The 19,391-nt window shown below is 59.2% G+C and overlaps 4 protein-coding genes across 6 annotated transcripts; 2 read left to right on the forward strand and 2 right to left on the reverse strand.

Annotated features, from left to right (window-relative positions):
• The first annotated feature begins 696 nt into the window (after positions 1-696).
• Positions 697-4,110, forward strand: LOC309816203 (uncharacterized protein). Its single transcript, XM_082643413.1, has 3 exons — positions 697-1,997; positions 2,215-3,347; positions 3,737-4,110. Exons 1-3 carry the CDS (start codon positions 701-703, stop codon positions 3,797-3,799), a joined length of 2,493 nt encoding a protein of 830 aa, XP_082499539.1. The 5' UTR covers positions 697-700; the 3' UTR covers positions 3,800-4,110.
• Positions 4,111-4,263: 153 nt separating this feature from the next.
• On the reverse strand, positions 4,264-5,989 carry SAP25 (Sin3A associated protein 25). Its single transcript, XM_082643411.1, has 6 exons — positions 5,644-5,989; positions 5,333-5,433; positions 5,135-5,241; positions 4,892-5,039; positions 4,718-4,815; positions 4,264-4,635 (listed from the first exon to the last, which is right to left on the reverse strand). The coding sequence occupies exons 1-6, from the start codon at positions 5,787-5,789 to the stop codon at positions 4,342-4,344; spliced, it is 894 nt and encodes a 297-aa protein (XP_082499537.1). The 5' UTR covers positions 5,790-5,989; the 3' UTR covers positions 4,264-4,341.
• Positions 5,990-6,131: 142 nt separating this feature from the next.
• Positions 6,132-19,178, reverse strand: LRCH4 (leucine rich repeats and calponin homology domain containing 4). 3 transcript variants are annotated; one of them, XM_082643408.1, is made up of 18 exons: positions 18,896-19,177; positions 15,278-15,422; positions 15,023-15,149; positions 14,722-14,827; positions 10,589-10,725; positions 10,354-10,469; positions 10,114-10,213; positions 9,777-9,867; positions 9,603-9,679; positions 9,433-9,494; positions 9,208-9,324; positions 9,028-9,096; positions 8,831-8,934; positions 8,619-8,702; positions 8,311-8,396; positions 8,000-8,137; positions 7,830-7,907; positions 6,132-6,506 (listed from the first exon to the last, which is right to left on the reverse strand). In XM_082643408.1, exons 1-18 carry the CDS (start codon positions 19,113-19,115, stop codon positions 6,402-6,404), a joined length of 1,962 nt encoding a protein of 653 aa, XP_082499534.1. In that variant the 5' UTR covers positions 19,116-19,177; the 3' UTR covers positions 6,132-6,401. The 3 variants fall into 3 exon arrangements, with proteins under 3 accessions (XP_082499534.1, XP_082499532.1, XP_082499533.1); XM_082643406.1 differs by lacking the exon at positions 6,132-6,506 and adding an exon at positions 6,886-7,507; XM_082643407.1 differs by lacking the exons at positions 6,132-6,506; positions 9,028-9,096 and adding an exon at positions 6,886-7,507 and having other exon boundaries at positions 18,896-19,178.
• Positions 10,766-12,834, forward strand: LOC309816202 (dihydrofolate reductase-like). Its single transcript, XM_082643412.1, has one exon. It carries the CDS (start codon positions 11,658-11,660, stop codon positions 12,219-12,221), a length of 564 nt encoding a protein of 187 aa, XP_082499538.1. The 5' UTR covers positions 10,766-11,657; the 3' UTR covers positions 12,222-12,834.
• Positions 19,179-19,391: the final 213 nt, after the last annotated feature.

The following is a 19,391-nucleotide window of genomic DNA, read 5'->3' on the forward strand; positions in this document are numbered from 1 at the left end:
ATCTTCATGATGCCAGGTGGTGCCCTGCATCACACTTTCAGCATGACCCTTAAAGGGCATTCAAGAATCTGAGCCTTCCTGCACACTGCACACACTGTTGGCTTCTCCAGTATTCCAGCTCATAGACCAACCCCTTCCTCCCACGCCTGGGAAGTGGAGGAGCCAGGGTGGGAAGCCCAGCCCTCCCTACTCAGGCCTTCCTGGCCCTTGGACTAGCTGGAGAAAAAGAACCAGGTGGCCTTGCTTCAGTACTCCTGGTACAGCTCCTAACTCACCTGAAGGCAGTCCTCCCCAAATACCGTCTTTAATAGGGGCCACAGCTGCCCTCTCCCAAACCCTCAGCTCCCCCACTGTAGGTGTCCTACTTGCCATGACAGTGAAATCATAAGGTCCTCTAAGGCCCCCACCCATGTGTCAACTACCGGTTTGTCTCGCGAAGTGTGCACTGACCGGCGCCATCGCCGCCAACATGAGTCAGTGGTCCTTGGAAGGATCAGAAGTGGGGTGTAAAAATGTCTGAATCTCAACCCCATTTCAAGCCTCCCGGGATGCAAGGGGCAAAGGGTACCTCCACCAGTGCAGAGAGTCTGCACTTCTGTGAAAAGAGCCTTCAGCTGGCCTGGGCAGCATTATTTTTGAACAGAGGTGGTGAGGAGGGGCTGAGGGCAATGGTGCAGCAAGAGGGCAGTGCCCCTGAGAGATGGTCTCTTTCTCCACTGGCTCTCCTTCAATGCCACTTGACTGGAACCCTGGTGGGTATGGTCTGTGCACAGGGACCGATCCAAAAGTTAACTTACCTCAAGACACCTCCTATGGCCCCAACCCCGCAGAGAAACTGAACCTCCAGCTCCTCCAAGATCAGCATAGCCCAGTGCTCCGCAGCCCTGGCTCCTGGGATTACTTGGGAAGGCAGAGAACAGAGCCACTCCTGGGTGGGAAGAGGGGACACCATTCCGAGTGGGGAGTGGCGGAGGCCGGAAGGGGTGCCACTGTAAGGGTGGCCCGGCTCAGTGGCCCGCTCACCTCCAGGACTGCAGACGCCGCCAACGCGGTCACCACAGACGTGGCTCCACGCACACTCACCTCACCTCGCCGCTTTCTCGGCCGGCCGGCAGCTCAGACCAGTAGAGACGCCACCCCACCCCCGCCCCTGCAAAAGCCCAGTCCCAGGACACGGGGTGGGGTGAGGCGGAGGCCGCCTCTCCTGGATTTCCCGACTCACACTCCACTCCCCCAACCCAGCGTCCGGCTCCGGGGCGCGCAAGGGTTAACCTCGCGGGGGTGGGGACTTCGGCGCGTTCCGAGCAGGGAGGGAGGGGAGAGGACAGGAGAGGAGGCGACGGGAGGCGCAGGGGTCAAGCCTCAGAGTCTGTCGGAGCCTCGGGTGTCTCAGGCCACCGGGCAGCCACTGGGGCACACGGTGCGGACCCCCTGCCCCAAACTTCAAGTCGGGAGCGGGGAGAAAGACGCTGGGCATCAAGACAGGTGGTCGCCTGTGAGGATGCCGCCCCCCTCCCCAGGGACCGCTACGTCTACCCCACCTCTGCCGTCCCAGCCCCTGCTCCGGACACTTTACTGCTTCGGGTCCCGGATGAAGCCCAGAGGCCCCACGACGACCCCGGAGTTCGAGTCAGCCGACGTGGCCCTGGGCCCGCCGCGGCCCTGGGCCTGCCCGGCTGACGTGCGGCTCTGCGGCCACCTGCGGAAGCAGAAGTCCCAGCGCCGCCGCTTCTTTGTGCTCCGCGCCTACCCGCAGCGCCTCGAGTGTTACGAGAGCGAGAAGAAGTTCTGCGCCGGCCGAGCGCCGCCCAAGTTCAGCGTGAGCCTGGAGGGCGCGTGCACCATCAGTAAGCGCGTGGACGCGCGTCAGCGACACCTGATCGTCCTCTACACGCGCGACCGCAGCCTGGGCGTGGCGGCGGCCAGCGAGGCGGAGCAGCAGGCGTGGTACAGCGCCCTGCTCCAGGCGCGCGCTGCCGCCGCCGCCGCCGCCGCCGGTGAGGCCCGAGCCCCGGGCTGCCTGAGACTGAGCTGGCGGGGGCGGGGGGGGGGGGGTGGACGATCGTGGATTTGGTTTATCCGTAGTCTGTCCCTTCCCCAGGTCTCCGAAATCAAGACCAAACGTGAAGGGTTTACACGTTTTCAGTCCCCGGGCCACAGTGACTCCAGCCTGCCGGCCCGAGAGCCCCTGTGACCAGACCATTGTCTCTCCAGGTCCCGACTCCCACGAGGACCCCGGGGCCTGGATCCTCGCTCCGTTTCAGGAAGTCTGGCCCGTGACACTGCGGCCGAAGGGGCTGGGGCGGGCACGAGGCCTGGGCAGCGGCGGCTACTGCCTGTGCCTGGGTTCCGGGGTACTGAGCCTGCTGCGGAAGCCCGGGGGCAGAAGCTCCAGGGCCTCCCTGCCATCTCCGCCGCCGGCCCTGCGCTTGTCCCTGCTCAGCGTGCGCCGCTGTGGCCATGCCGACGCTTTCTTCTTCCTGGAGCTTGGCCGCTCAGCACCCACGGGTCCCGGGGAGCTGTGGCTACAGGCGCCCGACGCCGTCGTGGCCCAAAGCATTCACGAGACTGTCCTGGCCGCCATGAAACGAATCGGGGACAGTGGTGCCGGTGGCAGGGCTGAGCCACTGCCAAGAAAGCCCCCGATGAGCGCCTCCACACCCTCTGTCCCCCAATCTTATGAGACCCCAGCCTCTGCGGCCCAATCAAGCGGCCTGTACCGTCGCGGGCGCCTGAGTGAGAGAAGCGAGCAAGCAACCCTCAAGACCCTGGCCAGGCTGGGGGCGGCAGCCTCACACCCTGAGGGGTTGGAGCTGGGCGGGGTCTACATAACCAAGGGAGCCAGGAATGACTATGAGCCCATGGGGGGCGGCCAAGCCAGTGGCTACGTGGTGATGGCAACCCCGGGCCTTCCTGCCTCAGCCAAAGCCGCTTCCCGCCAGCTGCTCCAGGATGGAGGGGTCACTGAATATGTGTCCATGAGCCTCTGTGCGCCACGGTCCTTTCCCTCGAGCTTCTTGCCTCTTTCCTACAGGCCTGGGGCCGGGGAGCCTGGACCCGGGCTCCAAGGCCCTCGTCTAGGCGTGGGAGACGACTGGGGACCCGCAGGGGCTCAACGCTGCTTGCAGCCGCCGTCAGAGTTAGCCGGGGAGTACGTGTGCCTTGAGTACACGGCCGCCGACTACATAGTTATGGGCACTGACATCCCCGAGCCCCCGGACGGCGGCCTCAACTACGTAGACCTGGACCTGGTCCCTCCCCTGGAGGTGCGAGGCGACGCCCCCGGGGCCAGGCACCGCCCACACAGCTACACACACATCGAGTTCCAGAACCTCGGGCAGGCCCCGGTGAGGAGACCCCCGTGGCCCCTGGGTATAGCTGATGGATGGACAGACAGACGGGAGTGGAGGAAGAAAAAAAGGGCAAAGTTAAGAATGCCTTCCCGCCCACCCCCCTGAACGCCACAAACCCCTTCCGCCCGATGGATTGGTTCTACAGCTCAGATGTCCCCTAGGACGTGTGACCAGCAGAAGCGCTGAGCTGCCCCTTAGGACGGGCTGCCTAAGGGCTCCGCCCCTTCCAACTGTGGCACCTGGGAAGTCTTCGGGAGGAGGTTCCCCAAGAAGTTGGATTCTTTTAAGGGAGAAAATTCTAGAACTCTTCCCCCCTTAAAACAAAACCCCTACAAATTTCTGGACCTTCTCAGCCAAAGCCCTGACCCTCTGTTTCCCCACAGAGTTCCTGCAGCATCGCTCCAGAGTCTCAAGTCAGCCTTGGCCCCGCACCCTGCCTCCAATGATGATGACCAAGAAGACAGAGATCTGCCCCCCCCCACACACACACCTGCTGTGCTGGCCTGGTGTCGGCTGAACTCCTGGGACCCCAGAACAAGAAGGATGAGAGCAACAGGTATCTTACACTAGTGCCCTCCCAAAGTGATGACACCCCCTACCCACTACTTTGCCTTTCCCAACACCAGCTATGTGCTCACACAATTCTCCTTCTCCCCGGCCTGGCAGAACTGATAAGAGTCCTTGCTTCTGATATACTTAATCTAGTCTAGGAGACTATACTGTGCACACCACCCCCATTAAAGTTTCCCTGCTGGGTGAGCCTGGAAAAGTCTTAGGTCCATGGATTCCCCTGCCCGACTGTAGGGGGAATGAGTAACAAGAATCTGAGGGGTGAGCAACCAAAGCCGTGGTGGAAGAAGAGACCCCATCCCTGCCTCCACGCCCCACTCTGCTATCTGCCACAAGGAGCCTGTTTGCAAACCAACACTGTTTTATTGTCAACAGAACCTGCCTGGGGAAGTAGGGGGCCCGCTCTCCCCCAGAGGGGCTATGGACCTTGGCTGTCTGGGGCCCGTGGGAGAGATGGGTCCGTGCAGTGAGAACAGCTCTGGCCACCACTGGCACCTGGGTGGTCAGAGGCAGGGTCTGGGGGGCCAGCAGGGGGCATGGGAGCCCCCGGGGGGCTGGGTCTTGGCTCCCCCTGGCTCATCTGAAGGAGGCCAGTGAGGGCGATCAGCTCAGGCCCACTGAGCCAGGCGGTGGAGCAGCCAGAGGACCGAGTGGGGAGGACCCAGGGGGACATGACTGGGGATGGGAGCAGCAGCTTCAGAGAGCCCATCACCTGAGGAGAGAGGAGAGGCAAGTGTCTCCTCCCGAGCCCTGCGTGAAGGCTGGGGTGAGGCCAGGGCAGGAAGAGTGCTCACCTGCTGACGGGCCTGAGACAGGTACAGGGGAACACGCTGCCCACGGGGCAGCAGATGGTCAGAAAGAAAGACAGCTTCACGGCACATCACCGGGAACCCTGGGGAGGAGAAGCTGCTAGGGTGGCAAGCACTGCGCTGGTTCTCCGCGGAGTCTGAGGGGACCAAGGGCCGTACCTGCATCCCTGGGCGCCTGCTCTCCACTCTGACGTCCTGCTAGACTGGGCCTGAGGCCTCTGCCTGAGGCTGCCTCGTACAGAGAGCAGAATGAGGGATGGCGCAAGGTCCGGCCTGAGAAGGAGGTGCCTGACTCACAGCTGAGCCCCTGTGGAGGGACGGGAAAGATTCCTGGAGCTTCAGCCCCCTCCCAAGGCATCCCTGCCCCACCCGAGGCTGGTGCCACAGGTACCCCCAACTCACCCACACCAGCCGAGGTCCCGGTTTAGCCTCACAGTTGGGGTGCCATGGCGCCAGCAGGGTCATCCTTGACGGGGCCACCTCGCAGGTCATCTGTGGGGACAGGGGAACTGGGCGGGGGGAGGACTTGAAGAGATTAAAATCGGCTCAGGAGTCGGTAAAAGGGTCTTGGGGGTAAAGATGGCAGGACCCTGTACCTACCTGGGGTTCCGGGTGACCGCTCGGCAGCCAGGCCTGGGGGCGGCCGAGGCAGCAGCTGCTCTTTCCGGGTCCAGTTAGGCCTTTGGAACCAGGGCTGAGGACTGGGAGGGGGCGGTACTGAGATGCTTCGGTCACAGCCCCCCGCAATCACCTCCCCGCTCCAAGTCTGAATACTTCCAAGGCAGGGCCAAGGGTACCCGGTGCGGGGAGACTGGTCATACCCATTCTTCGCTACTAGGGACAACTGAGATTTTCTCACACTGTGGGCCCCCGTCGGGTTTCGCCCAAGTGCCGCCGGCAGAGCCCCTCACCTGTCCTGTGGGGTTGTTCTTGGCTCCCGCAGGGATTCCTCTCCAGAGTCCCAGGCCTGGCCGGGGTCGCTGCCCGCCGAGGGGCCTTGTTCCTCGGGCGCCTGCTCCTCGCCCGCGCCCCACCGCCGGGGGGTCCCGGGCAACATGCCGCGTCCAGGGGGAGGGCAGGTCAGGGCCCCGCGCCGCCCGCCTGGCACCTCCCAGCTCCCACTCGGGCGCAGCCTCCCTCAGCGGCCCGCGCTGCCCCGCGCGCCCAGCTTGCGGCCCACCTCGCAGGGCTTCGCGGCGCAGGCGTCCAGCGCGTTTCCGGGCCACGTGGCGCACGGTCCCGCCGGGATCCCGCGAGCGCCCCCTGGCGGCGCGGACGGCGGGGCCGCACGGAAGGGTGAAAACGGCCACAGGGAACTGCGGCGCCCGGACGTAGAGGCTACCCGTCCCCGGCACGCACCGCTCTCGTTCGCAGACACACACACAGCTGAGGGGCAACCTAGAGGGCTTCCGGCTTCCGTTTATTGCACGTGACACAACACCCAGCCCCCAGTCTTCCATCCCAGACCCTCGACCACGCCCAGAGGCGGCCTCGCGCCTTGCTGGGCCAGCCTGCTTCCAAGCTCCCGGGCAGACAGGTGCCTGAGGCACAGGGCCAGGCCCGAGGCCGCCCTCACCAGTCCTCGCTAGAGAGCAGAGCCCCGGTGTGACTGTCTTCTCTGTTCCTGGGGTTCCCGCCGGGTCGGGCCCCTGCACCCCGACCTCAACCCCTAAGGCCGTTCCAGCAGTGCATGGATGACAGCAGCGATGTAGGGGAGGCCCCTTCCCGGGGCCCCCTCCTCTTCCAGGATGTGGTGGGGCTGGCACAGGGACTCCTAGGGGGAGGGGCTCAGGTTAAGTTCCCCTTGTCACCTCCTCTTCTCAGCTGTAGGGTGGGAGACACCCTAAAGGAGCCTGGGCAAAGGAAGCTGACAGAATGTAGCAGGCAAGGGTCAAGGGCACCCTGGATGTGGCTTGGGGACAAATGAGATGCAAGGAAGCTGCCAGAGGATAACAGAAGGGAGATGACACAGGGGGCCAAGACTCAGAGGGAAGGACAGACCTGCCATTTCCAAAGGGAAGTGCTGGAGTAGGCAAGCTGGCACATAGAGCCCAGGGGACACGGCCAGGGATGGGCCCCCGGCACAGCAGGAGCAGACGCAAACACACACACATACACACACACACACACACACACACACACACAGAGGCAGCCACGGTCTGTACAATTTATACAAGAGACAGAGACCCAGCCTGGGCCCCTGCATCCCCTACAAATATAGAGTTCTCTCTACAAAATATAGATAATTTAGCCCCCTATAGCAGCTGGGGGGGGATGGTGCAAGGAGGAAGGTTAAGACCCACCCTCTAGGGAAGCAGAGGGCAGGGCAGGGAAAGGACTTAAAAGGCACCATCAGCACTGAGAAGGGAGGGGCTACAGGAGGGTGGCCAGAGGCTGGGGGCCCAGGGTCTGGGGGCACCAGAGTGGGGCCTCTGAGGTCAGTGTTTATGAGGGGAGGGGGGTTCACTAGTGTCTTTGGTAGGGGCTGAAGGCACCACCGGTGGGGAAGGGGGTTTGCACAGGAGTCTTATAAATAGAAGTAGGGCAAGGGGGTAGGGGGAGGGGTGACTTCAGGTCCTAGGAACCCAGGAGCCGAGTGTAGACGACACAGAGCAGCAGCATGAGGACCACGTAGAAGAGGATGAAGCCTCCCAGACCAGAGGGGGGCCAGAGGGGCGGGGGGGACCTGCCCCCCGCCCGCTTCACAGCCTCCAGGGTGGTCCACAGCCCCTGGGCAGTGCCCTGGAGGAGATCCGAGGGCGAGCACAGGTCAGCCTGGGAAGGGAGAGTAGGACAGATGGACAAGGACAAAGGACAAAAGACGTCAGCAGCAGCAGCAGCAGCAGCAAGACAATCCTTCCCACCCCCTGCCCTCACGTGCCAGGGCCAGAGCCACGCCAACATGCAGAGTGCAGGGAAGGGAGGCATGCAGGGGAGACATGCGGGACAGGGGCTGGCGGATGTGCTTCCTGCTGAGAAGCAGACACCCCCCGTGAATGGAACCCTGCCATCCATGCAGGGTGCCCCGCTGAGCCCAGGACACGGCACCCTTTGTAGAAGAGACCAGCCCTGGGCCCCTGAGAGCACACCCCCATACCTCAGGCACCCCCATTTTTCGACAAGCTTCTAAGAAACTCTCCACATTCTTCCGAGACTTGAGGGCACTGAGTTTTGGCTGGGGGTGGGTAAGAAAGGAAAAAGAGAGTAAGGGGGAAGCCCCAGGAGTCCCCGTCCCAACCCCTACTTCCTGCCTGGGCCCCAACTGACCACAGCAGGTGAGGGCACATGAATGAAGGGCACGGAGCGGGGCCGCAGCTGGTTGGCCAGCTGACAGAGGATGACCCCATTGGCTAGAGCCTCTGCCAGGTCCTCGGGCAGGGGCCGCTGCAGCTGGGACTCAAGCACCTGGGAGGCAGGGGAAGGAGGGGGAGAGGTCAGGGTCAGCAGGGAACGCCCTCCTGCCCCTTCCGTCTCAGGGGAGGTACCAGGGTAGGCAAAGAGGCTGTTGAGGGAAGCCGGGAACCTCCAGGCACCACGCGGAGCCCAGGCTCCACCCACGCAGATCCCACCTCTCATACCTGGCGCAGCTGAGCCATCACCTCCTTTTCGTCCAAAAGCTGGGGGGATCGCCGAGGTCTCAAGACAGAGTCCGGTGATGAAGCGCCTGGAGAGAGAGGAGGGTGTGGGGCCGCCTCCACTACGCACCATCGACTTTGTAGCCCGGTCGCAGGGTCTGGCACCCACATCGCCTGCCTCTGCGCTTGTGGGATTTTCAACACAACGGGACAACTGACCAGAGAACTCCCACGCCAGAAGGGACAGCCCCAGCGCCGGGGTTAGTGCTGGATTAGCACCGGGTTAGTACTGGGGAGGAGGGAAGACCCACCTGAGCTGCTCTGAGAGGAAGAACGGAAGAGGAAGCTGTTTGGTCTCTGAATGGAGCTGAGCGGCCGGGGAGCAGGTGTGGTCGCTGGGGGCCGGAGCCAGGGGGCAGGAGAAGCATCCCCTCAGTGTCCTACTCCTCCCTCAGGCCACCAGGTCTCAACACCCCCCTCACCTACACAGGCCCGCACCCTCCTCCCAGCGCCGCCGTCCCACCTGGTCCCGCTGTAGGAAGGGGCTCCTGGGAGGTGGAGGCGGGGGTGGGAGCACCCTGCCCCCCCGAGGCTCCCAGCTGGGTGGCATTGGACTTGGGCGTGCCGCTGAGGAGAGACAGAAGGGGAGTCGAGGGGATGCTCAGGGGAAGGGCGTGTAGGGCGAGGCCCGAGGGAGGCGGGGTCCAGGAGGACACATACTTGTAGGTGGCCTGAGCGGACGAGGTGGCAGCAACCCCGCCAGGAGCCCTGACCCCCAGCTTCGGAAAACTAGGAAATGAAGGTGTGGGGTCAGCAGTGCCAGGCGGGGCTCCGCCAACCCCGAGAGGCAGGGAAGCTCAGGAGGCCTCACCGCCAGGGCAGCTGCTCCCACGCCCACACCTGTCCTTCCTTGGGGAACCCCACACTCCACTCTGCTGCTGCTGCCGCCGCTCGCGCTCCTGCCACAGCTGCAAGGTGTCCGGGCGCCGCCTCTCCTCCCCTGCCGGCTCCTCCCGCCTGCGGGGCAGAGGCAGGATGAGAGGTGGAGCAGGGCTGGAGGAGAGGACAGGGGGGCGGGGCGATGCAGTAAAGGGAGGAGGCGCCGCCTCAGGTGGCTCCGGGTACCTGCTGCTTGGTGCCCTCTCCCCATCCCCTGCCACAGGGCTCGATTCTGGTGGCCGTTGCTCCTGGAGAAAGAACAGCAGAGGGGCTGAGGGGGTTCCCCGAGCCTGCACTGGCTCCCCTCCTCCAGCTCTCTCATGGTGGATGGACAGGCGGACGCGGGCTCCCCTCACCTCGCCAGCACCTCGCTCTTCGTCCTCCCCAGGGACGTGGCTGTCGATGAAGTCAACCTGCTCAGGGTCTCCGTCAGCTGGAGAGAGCAGTGCGCATCAACGAGCCAATGAGGGCGCTTAGGCCCTCGTCCATGCCCCACCCCCCGGCCCCTAGCCCGTGATCCCACTACACACCAGAACCATCCTCCCTCCGCTCCCTGGGTCCCCGAGGCTCCCGGGCCAGCTCTGAGATCCGGAACGACAACTCGGAAAATTCATCCGTTGACTGTAAATGCAGAAATGCAGAGATACGAGACAGCCTCTCTGGAGTCCCAGGGCCCATGGAGTTCAGGGCCCCGGGCTCTGCTGCTGAGCCAGCCCTTCCCCGCGAGATACTTGGGCGAACGAAGGAAGAGGACTCCAGCCATCACCAGTCACTCTGAGCTTTAGAGGTAGCAGGCGAAGGGTCCCGGCTCAGAGGTTCTCCCCTGGGGCTGAGATCTCCCATGATCCTTGGAAAGGAGGCCCTTACCTCATTTCCAGACCACCTCTTGCTGCCACTGTCAACGCTGTGGAAGCCTGAGTCCAGCCCTCCGTCATACCGACGTCCCGGAAACAAGTCCTCAGCGGGGCTGGGGCCAGCCAGGGAGAGCTGGTCAGCCCCATTCTGGGCAGCAACCCCGTCATCCGCCCTCCGGAAACCACGGGGTCCCTGGTGCTAGGAAGGGGTTTAAGTATCCAGGGGCTTCCCTCCTTCCCACTTGGAACTTACCAGGGGCTGAAACTCGGGGGCCGGGAAGGGGCCAGGTCCCCCAGTGCAGACCCCCCGCGCCGCCCAGCCTCTGTTGACAAATACTTGAAGATGTGAAGTTTCCCCTTCAGGCAGATCTAGGTGTGGAGGCACATGGCCGGTAGTTAGGGGAAGAGAGGGGGGCCTCCCAGATCCTGCTTGGCTACCAAAGGGACCTATGCCCCCAACTCCTGCCCATTCTCGGGCCCGTCCTCACCTGGGCAGGCGGGCTTTGCAGGGGGTTGCTGTCCAGCAAAATGACCTGCAGGTGCCTGAGGCGGCAGAAGGAGACCGGGATGCGGGAGACACGGTTACAGGAGAAATCCAGGCGGACAAGAGGAAGGTCTCCCAGCTCTGGCGGTGGGTGAGAGAAGAGTTAGAAGCATGCCCCGGGGCGGGGCCTTGTGCTCACTTCCTCTGCCCCCTGCTCTGGCTGGTGGGTCACCCCTGGGGCCACCGCGCCTCCGCCCTGGTTGGCTGAGGGCGCTCCCCAGGACCCACCTCCCTGCTCCTCTTCCCGCTCAGACCAACTTCCGCTGCTGCCCACCCCACGTGCTTCCCTTGTCCTCCCACCCCACCGCCGCTTCCTCCTTCTCAAGTGTCCATCACGAGGCCCAAACCAAACTGTGCCACCGCGTTGCTCAAAAGCCTTCCAGGATCTGCAGGTGGGGCTGCTGCGGGTGAGCGGGCTGCACCCTGCACAAAGGCACGGGGAGAGGGGGCTGCTGCGACCGTACAGCGCTCCACTAGCCAAGCCCTGGCCCACCCGCAGGAGAGGGTACCCTTCTCCACTTCTCAGAAAGTCACAGCTGGATTAGTGGTGCCCCGAGACATAGAATAAGAATAAAAATCACTGCTCTGGGGGCTTCCCTGGTGGCGCAGTGGTTGAGAATCTGCCTGCCAATGCAAGGGACAGGGGTTCGAGCCCTGGTCTGGGAAGATCCCACATGCCGCGGAGCAACTAGCCCCGTGAGCCACAAATACTGAGCCTGCGCGTCTGGAGCCTGTGCTCCGCAACGAGAGGCCGCGATAGTGAGAGGCCCGCTCACCGCGATGAGGAGTGGCCCCCACTTGCCGCAACTAGAGAAAGCCCTCACACAGAAACGAAGAGCCAACACAGCCATAAATAAATGAATAAATAAAAATTAAAAAAAAAAAAAAAAAAGGAAGGAAAAGCTTATTAAAAAAAAAAAAAAATCACTGCTCTGACAAATTTCGCGCCAAGCTGGCAGGTAATCCCCGTGTCAGTATGACATGCTAGCTCGGAAGTGTTTTCTGCCGCTATCATGGTTCGTCCGCTAAACTGCATCGTCACTATGTCCCAGAACATGGGCATCGGCAAGAACGGGGACCTGCCCTGGCCCTCGATCAGGAACGAATACAGGTATTTCCAAAGAATGACCACAACCTCTTCAGTAGAAGGTAAACAGAATTCGGTGACTATGGGTAGGAAAACCTGGTTCTTCATTCCAGAGAAGAATCGACCTTTAAAGGACAGAATTAATATAGTTCTCAGTAGAGAACTCAAGGAACCTCCACAGGGAGCTCATTTTCTTGCCAGAAGTCTGGATGATGCCTTAAAACTTATTGAGCAACCAGAATTAACAAATAAAGTGGACATGGTCTGGATAGTGGGAGGCAGTTCTGTTTATAAGGAAGCCATAAACAAGCCAGGCCATCTTAGACTATTTGTGACAAGGATCATGCAGGAATTTGAAAGTGACACATTTTTTCCAGAAATTGATTTGGAAAAATATAAACTTATCCCAGAATATCCAGGTGTTCCTTCTGATGTCCAGGAGGAGAAAGGCATTAAGTACAAATTTGAAGTATATGAAAAGAACAATTAATGTGAAAGTGTTTTCTGATCTATTTCAAGCCTCCTCCTCCCCCCAAAAAAATTATGTATTTTTTGTTGTAGAGACTTTTGTTGACTTTAGATCTATACATAATTATTTCTAAGCAAAGTACTTTTATTCCCCATTAATCTTAACTAGACCGTATCAGATACCATTTGTGAAACATTTCTTGCTGTAACTTCCTGAATGCCCATCAAGAGTCAAGAATAGGTGACCAGCACTTGCCTAGGGCAGAATATCTACCAAGACAGCCCAAAGTGGAAGAGTGCCCTGGCAGCATGAGTTGAAACCAGAGCCTATAGAGCTAGGAGCTAGGCAGATGGGTCCAAGGTCAGAAATGGATTATAAACAGAAGAGCCAGCATTCAGTTATTAAAATTAGATCAAAAGAGGGACTGTGAATTACTTTATATCACACTTCTGAAAAAAATTCTCTTCACTCAGACCAGGAGTCAGTAAGTTGAAAAATCCAGGATATTCCACAGGGATAGTAAAGACGTAGGTACGAGACTACCTTTTTGGTGGTTAAAGGAGAAGGTCTGAGACCTTAAAAAACTTTGTTTCTGATCTTCAGTGAGATTGTATGGGATGTTACAATGATAGAACAAGAATTGGCTGCTCTTTACAAAAAAGAATAATATCAAGCATAATGGCTAAAATTAAAAATTCAGAGGTAATAAATTGAGAATGAATATTGCTAGAAACCAAAATTAGCAAGTTAGAAACTAAACTTCACAGAATTAAAAAATGAAAATTAAAACATGTTTTACCCAACACGTTAGCAAAGATTCAGATTAAGTACCCCCAAAAAATAGCATTTTCTGCCTTATAAATTGGTACAACCTTTTTAGAGTGTAAGTTAGCAACATCAATTAAAATTCAAAATATTCTGGGTTTGGACCCAGAACTTCCACTTCTAGGAATTAATCCTGAACAAAGAAATGAACCCAAGAGTATTTGTTGCAACTTTTTTTTTCAAAGTTGGAAACAGCCCAAATGTTGATTAATAAGAAATAACTAACCAATATGTCTATAAAATGTAACATCTACAGCAGTTAAAAAGAATGAAGTACTGACAGGAAAATGCCAAAAATTGCTAAGTGAAAGAAGGAAATTGTGTATAATACTCAAAATGTTTAATAAATGTTCATGTGTGGGAAAAAGCAAAAAAAAAAAGAAAAAATCACTGCTCTCTGGTCAAGCACCGCTCCCGGGTTAAGGAGTTCATGACCTGGCTCCACCCATGTCTCGCACCTCGCTGCCCACCCTCACACCATATCAGACAACCCTCCACCCCCTTTGCTCTGGGCTTCTCCACATGCTGTCTGCTCAGGTAGGAGAACCCCATTTTTCTGTCCATGCATCTTTCAAGGTTCAGCTCAAGGGTCATTTCTTCTATGAAATCTTTCTAAACACTAGGTTGGAATTTATCACTCCTTCCTCTGGGCCCCCAGGGCATTTTGCTGGGGTCTCTTTTATGGCCCAGAGAGAGCCCTGATTAAATGCTTATTTGTACCCCTACTGTCTTAGAAGGAAAGAAGGAGTTGGGGGGAGCCTAGAGAAAATGGATGGCCACCCGACTCCCCTCTCTTGTTCTTCAAAACCATGGGTAGCATGGCCCCAGCCTTCCCACCTAGCCCTGGCTTGCCTTTCTAACCACGTCTGTGCTTGACCTCCGTGCTTTACACACAGGGTTGCTTCTGCCTGGGTTGCAGAAGGATGGAGAACTCTCCTTCAAAGGTCAGCTCCTGCTGCACCTCTGGGCTGACTGAGGTCTTCCCCAGGTCCCTGAGCAGAGCCACACGGCTCCCTCTAGCCCCTACGGCGCTAAGTTTCCTGTTCTAGCGCCTCCCTCTGCTTGTCTCTCCCCATTAAGCCATTAAATCTTAAGAGTTGGCCCCAGATCTGAGTGACATCACTCACATCTACCTGTTCCCCACCTAAAACACAGGAAACACACACACACAACAATGCTGGCTGAATAAAGGAAGGTGTGCCTGCTTTGGAGCAAAGGCTATCAAGTGTCGGGTGCATCACAATTAGCTCATTAAAATGGGGTTGCCTGAGCTCCAGCTCACTGGTTCAGAATCTCTGGGGAGGCAGCACAGGACCTCACCTGACTCAGGTTTTGAGAGCTTCATGGGCGCTAAATGGTGACACTGGGTGACCTTGAGGGCTCCTCTTGACTGTGAAATTCTACAGGGTGCCGATGCACTCCCCACTCCCCTTCCTGTACCTTTCCCCACATTGTCAAGTACAGCTAATAACCCATGCCTTGCCAGCCTCAGAGGGTTGCTGGTCAAGAGCAAAGAAAATAGTTTACAGTGTGTCTCATACATTGCAAAACCCTGGGCAACTAAGGCATTATTTTTCCTTGAAGATTCCTTGTCTGTGACTCCTCCAAGGTAGATGCACACACGCACACGCACACGCACGCACACGCACACGCACACACACACCCTCACACCCCTCCAGTTCTTCCTTTTCCTCACCATCAGGCAGGGCGCTGAGCTGGTTCCTCCGGACATTGAGATCCCGCAGGGAAGGGAGGCCACACAGCTCCGCGGGGAGAGATGGCAACTCATTGCTGCTCACATCCTAGAATGAAGAAAGAAGTAGCGAAGGAGCCACAGACCCCGAGCATCAGAAACTACCTCCTGGACCTGGCCACCTGCTTTAGTCTCCGCTTTTCCCCTAGGGCGCATCCCTCCTTTCCCTGCCCTCCCCCGCCCCCCAAAGATCCCTAGTGCCTGGCTCATCAGTCCCTCTTGCCACCCTGCTCCCCGTCCTCACAAGCTGTCGCAGGCTCCCCAGGGCGCTGATGTCGGGAGGTAGGGCCCCCAGTTTGTTGTTGCTGACGATGAGCACGCGCAGGGGCAGCTGGCAGATGTAGGGCGGCAGCGATGACAGCTGGTTTCGGCTGTGGGAGGGAGGAGGGCAGTGGGCTCACCCTCCAGGCATGGCGCTGTCCTTTCAGGGTCACCAGGAGGGTCACTCAGGGTGCCGAGAAGGACCACCCTCTACCCTCCGGTGGCCCTGCCTCCCTACCTGAGGTTGAGGTAGGTGAGAGCTGTGAGATTCCCCAAGGCTGGGTTCAGGCATCTCAGACAATTGTGGTAGAGACTCAGACCCTCCAGGGACACCAGCTGGCACGCTGCCTCTGGCACCTCGGGGAACCGGTTCCGGGACAGGTCTAGAGGAAGCAAGTGTCAGGGGAGAGCTTGCAAAGACCCAGCCCTGGACAGGAAGACCTTGAACTTCTCCAGAGCCAAGGAATCAGACCTATAAACCTGGACCCTCTAGGGTGAGAAGAAAGCCTTCCGTAACCTGGAGCCCATTCCAAGCATAGCCAGAGCGGCAAAGGGAAGGCAAAGGCCTTGGGGTCACTGGGCTGGAGAAGCCTAGATTTGGGGGAGGGGGTCGAGCCATGAACACCATCTTCAAACACACAAATGCAGGGCTATCCTGTAAGAGTGGCTAGATTCTATAACTCTTGTGGTTTCTGTTCTGTGATGCCTGGAGAGGTGGAAGGCAAAGGTCATAGGAGAAGGTTGGTGCTCCAAAGGAACTAGCAAGGTGATGGGCTGGGAGGTTCAAGGTAAGGATATGAACAACCCCTGGGGGACACGACCAAGAAAGCTCATCCCTCCTAGGCGCCCTGTCTCCCAACCTCTACCTATTTTCCACCAAGGGTTATTATAGCCTGGCTCTAGAGACCTGACACTGGCCACCGGTTTTTCACCAGCCCCTGGGATCAGCAAGCCAGGTCCAAGGCACTATGAAGTTACAGATCCAAGGACGTGGAGGGAAAGGCAAGTGGACCAAGCCAGAGGTGGGAGGTGGAGTCCCAGGCACACCTTCCTCAGAGCTGGCCTCCTTCCTGCCCTCTTCCAGTCTCAACGGCCTGCTTCTACTTCCTCTCTCGCTGACCCGGACTTCAGACCAGCTCCTTTGCCCGTGTCTTGGGCACGGGCGAGGAGTGGAGAGGGTGGAAAGGACGCGAGAGTCTACTACCATCCTTTTATCTCAACCAGCGGCTTGCTAGACCAGTGCAAGGCGTCCAGCACGGGGTTCCTGCCAGTCTGGAGGCTCTCACTGCTTAGACGGCTACAAGCCCGGGTCTCTGCTCCCTCTGCCCAGCCTGTATTGGGAGGGGCCCAGGGCCTGCCGGGGAAGTCCCAGGGAACAGAGCTTGGGTGAGCTTCTTAGAGGGCCCTCTCCACGGAAGGGCAAGCAAAAGCCGAGGGGAGGAGAAGCAGGGGTATATCCCCCAAGGAAATGAGTCTTGTGACAGGAAATGAAGTAGAAATAATCTGTCAAGTTCTGTCTCTGGGCCCTGTGTTTACCAGGGCGGACGACAGCCTGACGCCCCAGGAACCCTCTCTGCTCCCAGCCCTGGCGTGCACAGAAAAAAGACCTGTCACAGAAGAAGACAGTTCCAGAGAGGGTGGGAGGATGAGATGCAGTCCTCCCGCCCTCCCCCTCCACCTGCCCGCTTTCTCTGCATCCACAAATGTGTGTGCTGCACGCGCATGTGGATGAGGGGGGTGGAGGGCATGTTGTGATGGGGCGAGCCAGGGAGCAGGGGCAAAAGCTCAGAGTGAGCGAGCGGAAGGGAGCGGGGCTGGAGGAGCGGTGCACAGGAGGCACAGGATGTGGTCTGTGAAAGAATGAGCTGCACTTCTCTTTTGTGAGAGCAGCCCTTCCCCCCACCTCAGGATTCATCCTACTATCAGGGCCCCGGACCGAGTCCAAGGGACAGCAGGGACCTGCGCACAGCACACGTGCAAGGAAAACGCTGGTTCAGAAAGAGCTGCGGAAGCAGAAGAGGTTCCACACGATTCAGTCAGCGGAGCTGAAGTTTTTAGTCCGTCAGGGTTGAAGGGCAAGGAAGTGTGGAGAGCAGGGTATGGGCAACAGACTGGGTTCCTGTCACTTCCTCTTTCCACCCCTAGCTACAGGCACCCTGCTTGGGGAGAGGGGCCGGAGGAGAGAGTTCTGGACGAGAGAGACCCACCTGGCCTAGAACCTGGGCCCTGAAAGGACTGAGGCTTCCTGTGTGGAGAGCAGGGTAGAGAGGGGTTCTCAGGAAGCTGGGATTGTCCCGCTTTCCCAGGAGAACGGGCTGCACCCTGAGCCGGAATGCTGGGGGAGGAGGCAGAGAGGGGATGGGAGCTGGGAGGGGGCCCGGGAGGTCTTGGGAGTTTTCCCCAGTAGTCCACTCACACAGACAGAGCCCTAAGGAAGTAAAGAATAACATTTGGTCTTTGTCAAAAAACAAGCAAGGGGGAGGGGAAAGGGAACAGACGGCAAGTGTCACACAGCTGCTGAGGTCAATCTGGAGCTGGGCGGGTTAGGCGGCTCGGGGAGACTGAGAGGGACAGCAGTGGCTCCCGGGCGCCCTGAACTCACTCGCCGCAGAGTGGGCGAGTGAGTTTACCTAGCAACCCAAGACAAGGGGAGTGGTTTCAACTGGTTCTCTCCAGAACAGTCGAGGAAAGAGTGTGTGTCAGCGCCCACTAGGGTGTTTGCAGGTGAGCAGGCACCTGCTAGGGGGGCAGTGCAGTCCCAGGGCAGTGTCATCAGGGGGACACGCTCATCCAGCCCCAAGTCCCACCCTGGGCTCGGCTGGGGTGGGGCTTTGGGAATGCAGTCCTCCACCCGTCTCGCAATCCCCACCCCCCAGCTGCCAGCCCAAGGTCAGAGTCTGCCTCCTGAGCAGCTGAGGCCTCAATTGTCACAGTGGAGTCTCTGCACCCTACCATCAACAGACACCAGGGTGGAGGGAGCATGATTACAGGGATCCTATGGGTGGGGGACTAGGAAGGACAGTTGGACCGTCTCTAGCTTCCCAGCACTCCTAGCTGGGAGATAAGATTTCCTTCCTTTCAGCAACTGCCTCAAGTCCCTCCCCCGTGGGGAAAGCAGAAACTGAAATGGGAATTCTAGGGTCTCTGTGAGATCACAGGCTCCACAGTGACCTGACACACGCAAGAGGGAGGAGTCGCCGCAGATGAAGGAGTCAGGGAAAATAGGAGGAAGAGCTCGCGGAGAAAAGAGTTGGGGGAGGCGGGAGATTTGCTTTTTTCCCACAGGCTGGCTGGGGGAACAGTGGAGAGAGTCAGTGGCCTTAGGGGGCGGGACTACAGGCAAAGGAAACAGAAACTTGGGCCTGTCAGGGGCAAACGCATGGAAGCGGGGGCCTGGGGCTGCTCTTATCTTGGTGGAACAGGGGAAAGAGTTGGAGACGAAGTGGAGAAAGAGAAAGGAGTCATTGGGGGTGGGGGGGCTCGTGAGGGCTGCTTTATGGAACGATCAGAACTGAGGTTGAAGAGATCACGCAAATGAGCCAAGCAGGTGAGGGGCAGGACCATTCTACAGGTGCGCAGATATGCAAATAAAGAGAAGCGGGGCGGGGTAGGGGGGCGCTCACGACGCTCGGCCAGAGATTCTAGAGTGTTCCGTGCAAACGAGAAAAGCGCTCATTGTCTAGTAGTTCTTAAATTGGGGAGGGGGTGGTAGCAGACTTATGCAAATCAGCAGAATCTAGAACTCCGACGGCCAGGTGATGGGGCGGGCCAGACTCCCGGGCCCGGGAAGCAACAAGAGAGGGGCGGGGCTATGCAAATGAGGGTCCCGGCCGGGCTCGGAGCCGGGTGCACTCACCAGCCTGGGTGATGTCTGACAGGTCGTAGCTGCGGGCCGCGCCCCGGGGGAAGTGCTTCAAACGCCGGTTAGACAGGTTCAGGGTCCCGGTGGCCACGGCCTCCTCTAGGGCCCGCTCTGCACTGCGGCTCCCGGGCAGACCCGGAGACCCTGGAACGGAGGTCGTGGCCGCCGCCTCCTCACTCCCGGCGGCGAGAGGGGCCGCTACCGCCGCCGCCATCCGCTCCCGGCGGCTCCCGCTGCCTGACTGACGGGACGGGCCGTCCCTCCTTGCCCCTCCCCCTCCTCGGAGCCGCCGTAGTCGCTTCCAGGGGGAGGAAGCGGGCTCGGGGACCCGACGGACCAATTGGGATCCCGAGACGCGTAGGAAGTGGCTAATCAGAACCCGCCGGCGGGGTGGAGACTCCGGCGCTGGAGTGAGGCGAGAGAAGGGAGGGGGACTAGAATAGAGTGCTCGCCAACTGCCTACTCTCCAGGCCGGCCCGCCCCGCGCAGC

Source organism: Mesoplodon mirus (assembly GCF_964341445.2).
Source record: "Mesoplodon mirus genome assembly, chromosome: 15".
NCBI lineage: Eukaryota > Metazoa > Chordata > Mammalia > Artiodactyla > Ziphiidae > Mesoplodon > Mesoplodon mirus.

What these genes read in the sequence shown, in the direction of transcription:
- SAP25 (XM_082643411.1), bottom strand. Translation starts at nt 5,789, where the DNA reads ATGTTGCCCGGGACCCCCCGGCGGTGGGGCGCGGGCGAGGAGCAGGCG. An exon ending in CGGGACCTCGGCTGGTGTGG is followed by an intron (nt 5,040 to 5,134) that starts GTGAGTTGGGGG and finishes GTCCCTCCACAG; the next exon opens with GGGCTCAGCTGTGAGTCAGG. An exon ending in TGTCTCAGGCCCGTCAGCAG is followed by an intron (nt 4,636 to 4,717) that starts GTGAGCACTCTT and finishes CTCTCTCCTCAG; the next exon opens with GTGATGGGCTCTCTGAAGCT.
- LOC309816203 (XM_082643413.1), top strand. Translation starts at nt 701, where the DNA reads ATGGTCTCTTTCTCCACTGGCTCTCCTTCAATGCCACTTGACTGGAAC. An exon ending in CGCCGCCGCCGCCGCCGCCG is followed by an intron (nt 1,998 to 2,214) that starts GTGAGGCCCGAG and finishes TTGTCTCTCCAG; the next exon opens with GTCCCGACTCCCACGAGGAC. An exon ending in AGAACCTCGGGCAGGCCCCG is followed by an intron (nt 3,348 to 3,736) that starts GTGAGGAGACCC and finishes GTTTCCCCACAG; the next exon opens with AGTTCCTGCAGCATCGCTCC.
- LRCH4 (XM_082643406.1), bottom strand. Translation starts at nt 19,115, where the DNA reads ATGGCGGCGGCGGTAGCGGCCCCTCTCGCCGCCGGGAGTGAGGAGGCG. An exon ending in CTCACCTACCTCAACCTCAG is followed by an intron (nt 15,150 to 15,277) that starts GTAGGGAGGCAG and finishes TCCCTCCCACAG; the next exon opens with CCGAAACCAGCTGTCATCGC. An exon ending in GAGAGGGCACCAAGCAGCAG is followed by an intron (nt 9,325 to 9,432) that starts GTACCCGGAGCC and finishes TCTGCCCCGCAG; the next exon opens with GCGGGAGGAGCCGGCAGGGG.
- LOC309816202 (XM_082643412.1), top strand. Translation starts at nt 11,658, where the DNA reads ATGGTTCGTCCGCTAAACTGCATCGTCACTATGTCCCAGAACATGGGC.